General features: G+C 41.4%; 1 protein-coding gene across 3 annotated transcripts in view; it reads right to left on the bottom strand.

Annotated features, from left to right (window-relative positions):
- Positions 1 to 12,189, bottom strand: part of ARMH3 (armadillo like helical domain containing 3) — a 123,642-nt gene that overhangs the window by 86,266 nt on the left and 25,187 nt on the right. For all 3 annotated transcript variants that reach the window (XM_084210677.1, XM_084210675.1, XM_084210676.1), the window contains 5 exons: positions 9,487 to 9,588; positions 4,973 to 5,031; positions 3,585 to 3,650; positions 2,438 to 2,507; positions 912 to 972 (listed from right to left, as the gene is read on the bottom strand). In XM_084210677.1, the coding sequence (XP_084066803.1) occupies positions 912 to 972; positions 2,438 to 2,507; positions 3,585 to 3,650; positions 4,973 to 5,031; positions 9,487 to 9,588 (358 nt within the window). The remainder of the gene's footprint in view (positions 1 to 911; positions 973 to 2,437; positions 2,508 to 3,584; positions 3,651 to 4,972; positions 5,032 to 9,486; positions 9,589 to 12,189) is intronic.

Here is a 12,189-nt window from a genome sequence, read left to right as displayed (position 1 = left end):
CCACTGATGGTTGCTACTGCTCATTATTTCTAGTGTTAGAGCATTTCTAGATGTGATGCTGCTTTTGAGTCCAAACGTTTCACACCCTTCTTGTGAAACTCCAGAGCATTACATCCATCTACAATTAGATCTGCAATTGTCATAAAAAAAAAGAAATTCTCACAAACTCAATTGAACTGCACAACCCTTAAAAAAGCACTGTAATTGCAAGGTGATTTGGGCAAAACCAGAATATGCTGAAAAGTTACCTTAAGGGAAAACATCCTATGTGTCTGTCTTTGCTCCAGAATACAGTGCTGTTCACGTCTTGGGAAAATTCAGCACTGTACAAACAGTCAGAGCAAAGCCAACAAACTGTCTAAATCCTACTTCTGCCCTCCAGGCTAAAGCAGTACAAAGCATTGGAGAGGCCCCTGTGGGACACAGGGAGTGCTCATGAGTAGCTCTGTCCTCTTGTCTCCTTTTGCCCATTGCTAAATTTTACCCCTTGCTGCCCAGCCAGGCACTTCAGGATTAAACCTCCCTCCCCCTCCACACTGCCTTCCAGGCCTCGTGTCAGTCATCCTTGCTTTTTCAAAAGTGTCTTTTCTGTTTCTAGACCAAGATTCATCTTCTGGGAAGTGGGGACTGCTGCAATGACTCTGTGTTACGAAACTTCTTTTAGACTGAAAAGCTCTTTGTGTTAGATCAAGTAGATTAGGGAAACAGTCTGAAATTGAATTGCTTTCAATTTTCTGGCACGCAGAGAATTTTTGAAGTAGAAAAAGTTACCGGAAGAGTTCATGAAAAGCCACCCCGCTCCCCACCAGCCACAAAGTGTTATTTCAGCCAGAAGATTGCTCTATGGGCAGGATTCTACCTAAATTCAAGCTTCAAATGAAATCACAGTGAGTTACCCCACAGACACTTACACATAGAGATCCATAGGAAATTCTTTCATCATGTGTGTTACAATGAATTCCACCATCAAATCTGATAGAAAAGAAAATGATAAAGTAAGTATTGAGGTGGCTACTCTTAGCTTTTAGTAGACTACAAGGAAGTCAAACTGCCCCACCTACCTATCTCTACCAGACAATAGTCCTGCTTAGATGAAAGGGATTTCACTTTTTTTGTTTGTTTGTTCTAAAGAACAGTAGACATTTGCTAGAACTAGAAAAGAACCTACTGGAAACCGAGGGTACATACTGTAATTTGCTTTGAGGCACTGCTTCCCCATATGGTTTCCCCCACTATTACTCAAATAAAGACTATACCATGAATTCTGATGTTTAGAATTGCTCTCATATTTCAAGCCCTGTCACTCATGGAAAATTCCATTAAGAAGCACATTTTAGAAAATTATTCAGAAAAAGAGACATTGCAAATAACACCTATTTTTCTTAAAACAAATTCTGAAGCAAGTAAAGCTAGTTTGATCGCAGCATAGGCTAAGCTTCTGCTTAAGACTAATTTGGGGAAAAAAGCAGAATGTGTCTAACATTTAAGGGCTTCCAGTATGAAGATAAGAGGCAAAGAGTATAGAAATACAACTGAGAGAAGCTAATCAATGACAACTGAATGTGTGTGGGGGTGTGTTCAACCCAACTTCAGTATGAAATGCTTATACCAAGCCACTGGTAACAATCATGAGCTGTAACCTCCTAGGGCAGCCACAGCCCAGCAGTATGACTCAACAGTGACTAGAAACAGGGCAAGTGAGGAGTGTATGGGATCTGATAGCTCTAGAAAGATTCTTCATGCAGCTGTTGTGTCTTGGCTTCAACAATCACATTTGAAAATGCTCAAGTCTAAGACTGCTCTTGTACCATCAGGCTGAACAGCCATTCAGAGATCCGGGCTCCATCCATTTCTGAACCCACATGTGCTTTTGGCCTCCACAGTAATGAGAGTCACAACTTAATCATGTGCTGCAAGAAAAGCTTTCAACTACGCCTCCATATCCACAGGAAAAACCAATCCTAGCTACTAACATTCCTGTTGTTTTTTGGCTTAGAAATAGCTCAATGCCCAGCAAACACGTTCACAAATATGTTTTTGTGAACCAGAGGTCTGCCATCATCTATAGTACTTTATTATAAAGTACTTTATATCTATAAAGTACTTGTCGCTGCTACCACACTCACCTAAACACCGAATTTATTAATCAATTGTCTTATCTCTTGTTAAAAACTCAGCCCTAATGGGCCAAGCAGTGTCTGTAAAACTTTCTGTAAATGTATATAGGATTTATTGCTACAGAGCTGCAATTCTGGATTTGTCTGCGAGGTAGCCATGTACAAAGATGGGCATGGATTGCTGGGAACATGCTTTGTATGTAACTGTCCTTCTTTTAAGTCCATCCACTGCTCCATTTAATCCCAAATCTCATCTTCCTATTGCCCAACAAGAGATGCTTCAGGAGCCACAAGCACACAGGTGCTCTGACAACACTCACCGAGCACTGCACACACCAGCGGGCGGCAGGGCAGGTTCTTGTCTGCTGCTTTCTTCCGATGCCTCATTGGCTTCAAACACACAAAGATGAAAAGAAGTCAGCAGAAGCCTCAAGTGACAGTCTGTGTATTACTGTATGTTTCAAGCAAATAGTACAATCAGCACAGGCTTCCTTTTGTCTTTTTCTCCAACTGCCATCTTATACATACTAACCCTAAAGGCCATGGCTGGAGCAAAATTGTGCCTGCTTTGCAGCATGCTGATACTGGGGGTTTGTTTCTCTAGCTGTGTAGCTGGAAGGCACCGTTCTACTGAGGGGAGGGACCCCGAGACAAAAACAAATCACACAGAAATTCCTCCCCATTGGTTAACATACTCATTTGTTTCTGACCCAGAAGTCTGATTGGCATTCTTAACAGTGTGTACAGTAGTCAATGGCTTTGGTATTCATTGAAACAGACCAGAAAGGCAAACTGGATAGCAAATCTGTTGTTAAAGGGTAATGACTAGCATCCTTGCAGTATGGTCTCCATAAAGTAAGATGTTTGCTTCTTTCTTGAACAGTGAGTGACTTTCAAGTGCTGCTTCACTGTCAGAGGTGGAATTTTGTGCCAATACCACAAAGACAGAATGGATCAAGTTAGGATAACCATTCAAGTTACTTGTAAGCGCAGAGCTTCGTGAGCCCGGCAAGGACACTTCCACCACAGGAAAAAGCTTTGGAAAAAATACTTTTCTCCCTAAAGGTGAATTACTCCACCCAGAATAAGCCAAATAAGAGCACTCAGTGTAACTCCATCTGGCTATTATGTATCACATGAGGGATAATGCTTGCTGGAGATTAAGGCAGAACGTTCTCTCTAGCACTGATTTCCTCAGAGACCTCGTAATACACAGCTCCTCACCAGCCAGACAGGCCTCTAAATTCACTGACAGGGCAAAGAGCTCTTTGTTCTTTGAAGAATGGAGACATTCTGAGAGCAACTTCAAAATCATTCTGCAGCTACTGCATTTCTGACAGTATTTCCACATGCCTTCACAATGTAGGTTAGATGTCTGTGACAATTTTCAACATATACTTTTCATACATACTCAAATCCTCTGTGTTTGCATTCTAAAGAGAAAACAATCTGGAGGAAAAGACTCACCATTCTGTGTAGGTTTACACGAAAATTCATGTTGTCATCATGAAGAAAAGCATTAGCATATTGATCCTATTGAAAAGGGCAAGAAAAGGGAGGAGATATGAAAAGCCCAACCCCCTACAGCTGCCTTTCAAATCACATGTGTTTCAGTGTCAAACTCCCAAGATACAACCACCAAGCTATAAAGCCATCTGTCCATTTCTTCTTGTCTCACCCATGTTTCCAGTCACACAAAAGTAAACCCCCCTCCCAATTCCACTTTAGAAAAACAAATTGCTAACAAAAGAAGCAGTAGTTCAGTCTTTCTCCCCCTTTGCTCATTTACACTCTGGACTGTACACACTTGTGGTGTCACAAGTTTAACAAGTGCTCCAGGTATATAATATAAGAGGTGGGTCTCCAGCACCAGTTATGTGACTGTGTGGATAAAGGTTTCTTCTGGCATTTTGATTCCAGAAGCTACTACAGTACTAGCAGAAAGGTTTATGAGCTGGTCCACCCCTCAAGCAAATCTCATTCCAAGACCACCTCTAAATTAAAAAGACTTCTCCAGATAATGCACAGCCAGAATAGATAATAAATATACCCTCTCTTTAATATCAGGACCAAAGAATGCCCTTGTTATGCAGGAACAGAATTTCTTATCTTGTATTATCTATGCAGCCACCTGAAGAACAAGTGCCAAACCCATTTAATTAGAAAAATTTTAAATGTAGATGATTCATTTTCAGACTGCACCCTGAAGAAACATTATTACAGAATCCTTACAAGGGCTTTCAACCACACTGCTTTTTATTCTTTTAGGATGAAAGGTCTTTACTTGCAAGCAAGGAAGCAAAATGTAAATGCCACACAAACACAACCACCATTCAGGACATCAGTCAGCCATTAGAACACAGTCCCCATGAGACATGGCCACATTCAGCCAGGACTGCTGACAGAACTCTGTGATGCTGCTTTCTCACCCTACTACCACATTTGCTGCTTGTCTTGTTTGCAGGGACCTACAAACACGTGACTTACTTTCAGACTTGTATCCTTCTTTGGCAGAAGGGATATGGCACAGCCCGTGTTTACCATGAACAGCACAGAGCTGAAACCCATTAGCACATTACTCATCTAAAAGTCCCACCACAGGGTCACTCAAAAGCTTAGAGAGAAAAGGCTTTGGTTCACTCTTTTTTCTCTTCATCCCCAGAAGCTGGCTAACTCAAATAAGATGATCCAATTTTTAAGTTTCAAGTCAACTTTAACAGTACTGCATTAAGTAAGTGCCTGAGGACCTCACCACTCAGTACCACTGTGGATATTCAGCTCCTGCCCCACAGGAGGCAGGAGGATAGAGCCCTGCAACACACCATCAGCTGAGCAGCTTCACAGGAGAAACCTACCTCTGCTATGCATGTCAGGATAATGAGGCACAGCTTGCCACTGTGCAGCCGGTGCTCATCTGCAAAGGAGAGAAAACAAGTCCTCCATGAGCCACACAAGCCTAGCAAGGCTGAAGAGCAAGACAGCTGTTGCAGCAAAAGAAAAGCCCAGCTTGGAGATTCTTCACAGTCTACTTCCCTCCATGATAGCTAATAGTATTAAGCACTCACCCTCCAGCCTGGCCACTTAATCCCACCCACTTGTCAGTCTGCACCAACAGCAAAGGTTCAGATTTGAACTTCCAACAGCATTGTTACAATTCACTGGGCTTCTGTCACATTCAGTTTTACTTCCACAGATATTCTAAATACTGTCCTTCTGTCACAGCAGAGACACACTGTTCCCTCTCTTAGACAAGGTGGAAAGCAAAACATCACCTTTGCTGTAGGTTATGAAACAAGCAGCAAAGCTTTCACAGAGGCACAGCACTCTGTAGCAAAACAACTGCTGACATTATGCTCCAAGTTCCAAGCATTAACCCCAATATTGAGAGACACGACCTACTTTGCTCTTTGGAAAACCATGAAAGAAGGGACTCTGCAAAGACTTAGCATTTTAAGCCAAGAGTTTCACCCTGATCATGTTCCACAACATCTTATTCATCTCACAACTTCAAACAGCTTTTGCCTTGAATGACAGCTGGAGCAAAACAGAGGGACTAAGGCAGAAGAACACAATTTTTATTTGCATTATTTAAAACTCCTCTCAATTTTAACCTTGAATATAAAAAAACTCCAAGATACATATAGTCATGGAGTAACACAGAATAGAAGAAATTTCTGGTTCAATCCTTGCTCAAAGCAGGGTCAGGTAAGATCATGTTGTAGAAGGTACTGTCAAATCAAGCACATTTAAAAATCATCATTCTAAAAAAGGACGTGCTAGGACCACACACCCCCAAAACCCACAGAAATAAACCAACAAAAGCAACACACTCATAGCTAAATTCTGAGAAGGCGTCACACTGTACATTCCCAAGATTTCCAAGAGCTGCTCTAAAGCACAGGAGTACTAAACATGCCATCTCAGACTTCTGCCTTAGAGTCAAACTCAAAGGAGAGGGATATGTGAAACAGTCAGACACTTTCATATAAAGCAGAAGACAGCATCAGCCAAATTCCTTCTTTGCAGGTGACTTTGACGAACACTTGGCTAGCTGGTGTGTATATGGTAATTATAAAAACAGATAGAATGGGCTAAGCGAGCTGTTCTGTCTAGTTTGACACCTGTTTTGTTTTCTTTTCTATGCTGCTCAGGGACAGATATTTACTAACAAGATGTGCCCTGAAGTGTGCTGATTTCATCTTGCAGCACCAAGTAAGATGAAGAGGAATTTTGGAATGGGAGAGTTAAAAGCCTCTCCCATCTCCTTACCTCAGCTAAAATGTTTAAGTGTGAAGTTTTATACTTCAGCAAGAAAGAGAAATGACCTAGAATAAAACTGATACACAGGAGTCTTGTTATTTTTATATTGTAAGGCCTCCCTGTGTATTTCAGTAGGTGCTGCTACCACCTCTCTCTCTGGGGATCACGCTGTAAAGGCTCCTGTTTCACACCATGGACTCTGCCCTCTGCCAGTGTATTGTGAATATCAGACCATTTTCAGGAGCTGTGGGAAAGCTATGCAAGCAGTTACTTGCACACACACTTCACACTTTCACAGAAACCTTCATTAAAGCAACAAAGCAGACCACTTTCTACAGGGAGGCATATCAGCACAAAACCTGTTTTGCAGATGGGAGAAAATGACACAGAGGTTTTGTTTCTCCCAAGGCAGCTGCCTCTGACTGACACAAGGGAGGATAACAAGAGAAGGATCTAGCAAACACAATCTATTAAATTGTGCTCTCTGGGATAGGACCAAAACAACTGGATGTGGAAGAAACCAGTTTCCCCTCTAAGTGCTCCCGCCTGTCTCAAGACACAAGGAGTAAATGAGAATTATTCATTCTTCTTGCTATACTGGTGTCACATACAAGCACAGAATCGTTTAGGTTAGAACAGACCTTTAAGATCATGGAGTGCAAATGTTAATCCAGCACTGCCAATCTCCCAGTACACCAAGTCCCTAACTGCCACATCTACATGTCTTTTAAATACCTTCAGGGATTGTGACTTGAGCACTTCCCTGGGCAGTCTGTTCCATGCTCGATCTTATACAAGAAAAAAATAACGCAGTGCTCCATCTATAATCAACACAGAAGAACAGGAACATACCCACTAGAATTAATAAGTATTGGTTTGGAAGGCACACTTTTTAAATGATCAATCAGTGGAGCTCACTGCCATGAACTACTGTGGTGGGAAGGAGGTCTATCAGCTACACAAATTTCAGACTTATACAAGCTAGAATCAAAGTAAAGAAAGAAAGAAAGATCAACTCCTGTCTCATAACACAAACTCATCTCTCACTGGCTTGTTGAGTAAGGAATCCCTTCTATCAGATTTCATTCAATCTGAAACTAATCCTGTGTGGTAGCTTCCAAGGCCCTGTGCAGACCTTCCATATTACAGTGACTAATAAGAGCAGAAGTTAAATTGAAAAATATAAGATTGTTCCATCAGAGTCTTGGATCAGCAAGACAGACCCTGAGAAAAGCAAATGAAAATGAACAAATCAGAGAGCTGGTAAGTCCTCCTCACGTGTGCAATCTATTAAAATGACTGAGCCAAGATTGATGTGGTTTAGTTCAAAAGACAAAAGCAAGAGGAAACATGAAAGCAGACTTCAAATACGTAAGAGATGACACACAGAAAAAAGAAATAATCCATTCTCAATATCTGTCTTGGAGAAGATAACTAGTAATTAATTTAAATTACAGCAATGAATTTAGGAAGCACATGAAGCTTTCTCACAGTAAGAACAGTTAAACACTGGAATGGATAGTCTGAAAATGGTGCTCCATTATCACAGTATCTTCATCCAAAACCTCTGTCAGCAAAACCTCTGAGAAAAGATACAGGTAAACCTGATTCTGCCTTGGTGCAGAGGAGTTGTGGTTTAACCCCAGACCAAATAAGTACCATGCAGCTGCTAAATCACCCACAATGCTTCTCTCCCCAGAGTGGAGAGAAGAATTGGAAATAAAAGGTAAATCATGTGAGCTGAGATAAGAACAATTTAATAACTAAAACCTCATCATCATAATCATGATAATCATAATAACTATCAGCAGAGTGAGAGTGACAGAACCAAAGAGGAACAAGTGATGCACAATACAGTTCATTACACAATTGCTCACTGCCTACTGCCCATCCCATCCACAAACAACAATCACCTCCCTCTGGGTAACTCCTGCAGTTTATATACTGGGCATGACATTCTATGGTGTGGAATATCCCTCTGGCCAATTCAGGTCACCTATTCTGGCCCTGCTTCCTCCTTGCTTTTTGTGGACATCCTCACTGGCAGAGCACAAGTCACTGAAAAGTCCTTGACATAGGGTTAGCACTACTTAGCCAGAGCCAACCTATCAGTGTGTTATCAGCATCATTCTCATCCTGAATCCAAAACCCAGCACTGTACCAGATACTAAGAAGAAAATTAACTCTGTCCATGTCAAAACCAGATAGGGGTGCATGAAGTTCCTTTTGGTCCTGATTTCAATTATTACTTTTGTTTCAACTAGCTTGCTTACTGAACAAGTGCAAGACAGCCAAATACAACTTCCCTGCAAGCTAGTAGATAAAAGGAAACTGCCTGCTCTCTTATTCAATGCTAAGCATTCATGAAATTCAGTAATTGATGTATCATAGCTCTGCAGATATCTTCATATTGTTATATTTATCTTAACAGCGAAAGTCAGTGTCAGCCTGAAATACAGCGCAAAGATCACTTCTTATGCTCACACTGTGGTCCTGCCCTTATAACCACTGGGCAAAACAGCACCCTTGGGAATCCTGAGCAGGAGATTAGGCAATACTTCAGCTCCAGCAAGCTGAAATTAACCCCCACAGAACTACAGGAGAAACAAAAAGCACAACACAGAAGATATTTTCTCAAGCAAATTACTGCCACTGCAGTCTAAGTTGCTGCTGCCCTATTTATAATAACAGAACTACCTGTTCAACCAAAGGACAAAGGAAGTATTTCCTTCTAATGCTGAGCTTTGCCCTCTGTGTCAGTTTCTAAGTGTTCTTAAAAATACAGCTCTGGTCTCAGACTTCCCCTCTCTGACAGATAGTTGTGAATCAGATATACTCACACCTTCAGCACATACACAGGCTTGGTTATTAGGTATTATCTTTTATTATTACATTCTTTCCATACCTGACATCTCTCCTGCCAGTATTAGGTCTCTCCTACTTTCATAAGTCTTATCTCACAATAAGAAATCACTTAATTTTTTCAAAAGGTGAAATCTTCAATCTTTTTATAAAGAGACTCCACTTCTATTTCTGGAGTCACTAGGCGTGTTCTTGTGCCCTCCCGACTTCAGAAGCACTGTTGGCTGTACCCACAGAATTCACTTACCTTTTGTGTCCTGCATCACAATTGAGCTGTACTTCAAGAAGGTTATCAGCAGGTTGCTCGTTTGCACATCAGCATCCAAAGGCAGCTCTGCAGAGCTTATAACTGGAACAAAGCAGATAAGACACGTTTATCCTATACAAATATAAGAAATAACTATACAGAGAACTAAGACACAGACTGACAGGTCTGGAGTAGGATCAGCCTGCCTGCAGGGCCACCTGACCTCCCCTCCTCCTCCTCCTCCATGACCACCCAGGAAAGATTTTGTTCTGAAGACTGGTACCACTCCCTCAGAGACCATTTCTCCTGCTCTAAGGACAGACAGTGCTACCCTGCAAAGTGATATGCTTCTCTGTCCTGCCCCTGCTCCTCCTCCCAGGGAGATGAGCCCATGGTTTTAGCTCTCATCAACATCCCCAGCCTAGGGAAATCGGGATATTTGCACTGATGTCCAATTAATTCTTACAAGCAACACAGATAACAGTCACACAATTCTCATTTTGTAAAAAGACATGCCCAGGAAAGGCCCCTCGCTGTTTCAGCAATTTTGAAATGTTAGTTCCAAAAGGTCTGTGTCAATTCTATTCTTCCCTCTCAACAACAGTTTCTCTTGCAGGAGCAACACACAAGACATAATGTAACAATTATTTCAGTACCAAAGAGATAGAAAAAGAAGGCAGAAACAGAAGATCTATAAAAACCAAGAAGCAAAAGCAGTCACAGCTTGTGCCAGATACATCTCAACCCAGCAGGAAGCAGAGCCGTATTTCCATACCCGCAGCAGTCCACTGGCATTTCTCTAGCACACCAGCTGTACTTTTGACACCCTAACAGTGGACATCATCTGCCTTAGACTTTACAAGAAGCTATTTCATCTCCTCAGCTAATTGCACAATGTGCCTCCTCACTCATTCCCCCATTCCCCATGCACCATCTGAAGCACTGAGTTTATGAGCTGTCAAGCCTCTATCATGTGACTGAGCCACATTTTTACTGATGACTGAGCCTGAGCTGTCCTAAAGGGCCATTCTCTGCCTTTCCATTTGGAAAGCTTTACAAGAAATATTGAAAGGGAGGAGAAAGATCAGTGGGAAACATGCATCATACATTTACCTGCAGATCCTGCCAGATAAGTCTGATACCATTTAAGATAAAGTAGCTCAGACAAAAAATCCCCAAGCTGATGGAGCTAGTTTAGGAGCACTTCAGTAGAGTACTTAATACAGCTTTGTATAAAAAAATTAAAAGTGAAGGAAATAGGTGGGAACCCATAAAGAAATTTAAAATAAATTAAATTTCTTTTCTATTTCACATCAAAGATATGGCAAACAAGATACAATCGGAGAAATTACTGGTCTGAGAAAAAAATACTGCTTGAATTCTGCAGACATCAGTTTAGAGAATAATTCTTTGTTTTTCTGTGTGACCTGGACATAAGAAACAGTTGCTTAATAATGAACCTGCTAATGGCAGAAAGTTGGGATGTGTAACCACACAGAAGTATCAGACTGCACACAAAGAATGGGATAAAAACAAGAACAGATAAACACAAGATGAAATTAAACTATGCAATCCATAGGATCAGGAATTCGGGGATTTATTTCCATGGCAAGCTGAGAGCTGCAAACCAAATACCATGATGAGATCACGAGGTTACAAGCTACCAACATGAAAGGCTGAAGAGTGCAGCTCTACAACATACATCCAGAAAGGCACTTCCAGCAGAGACACAAATGCCCTGCACAAGGTGCTGGTGAGGCTTTGTCTCAACCACTGTGCATAATTATGCACAAGCTGTGTTCGAAGAGGATAAACTTAAACTTGAACAAGTTTAAAGACAGGCTAGTAAGTTGACCAAAAGAAGAGAGTACCTTTCTTGTGAGACAGCAAAGCACACAGCTGAGTAAACCAACATGTGAAGAAGAGCAACCTTTGTTTCAAGGGAGGCTTAACACCATGACAAACGGGTATGAATTGACAAGAAATCCAGGTTGCAAAGTTGAGTATTTCTAACCAAGGAACAAGATGCTGAAACTCCCCCAAACAGAAATTACTGGGAAACAAATTTAAAAGATTCAGTCAGATCTTGATAAATTCAAGGAATTGAAGTATAATATGCCTGCAAGCACAGAGCACTAGACTCAAAAGTTAAGGAGACCTTTTCCAGCTCTATGCAACTGTCCTGACATGATAATAACATGACTGTTCTGGCTGCCTAGGGGGTGAAACTCGCAGGTTCTCACATTCAGGAGGTCATAGACGGCTTGAATTACAATTGACCAAAGTCTCTCTCTTCTCATGCTATAAAAGCAGCCTAAGTAAAGGCACCCTTTGCACTGGAAACAGATTTGCAGACCACTAGTACACACATTTTAAGTATTATATCATCTCTTTTCTGCCTATCCTCTGGAATGCTCAAGGATTTTCTCACCTTTTAGGAAAGAAAAAGGTATTTATCATGAGACTGGACCTTGTAAAAAGTGAGGAATTGCATCTGATTGTTGGATGACTAGCTTGGGGGTTCTGAGGGGAAATTATTTCATCCTGTACACAACTGTATTTTGGTTCAGAGAAAAGTCTGCTTTAATATAAAACCGCTTTCAAAATTCAAGGCTTGTACCTCATAACCCTGTAATGAGGCAAGTAAGGCTTCAATTGGGGCAAGGGGAGGCACAGAAGGATGAAGGAGACAAGCAAGGAGTA

This window comes from Fringilla coelebs, assembly GCF_963513975.1.
Source record: "Fringilla coelebs genome assembly, chromosome: 8".
Classification (NCBI taxonomy): Eukaryota; Metazoa; Chordata; class Aves; order Passeriformes; family Fringillidae; genus Fringilla; species Fringilla coelebs.
Note: the sequence above shows the minus strand (reverse complement) of the source record. Positions and strands in the feature narration are given on the sequence as shown.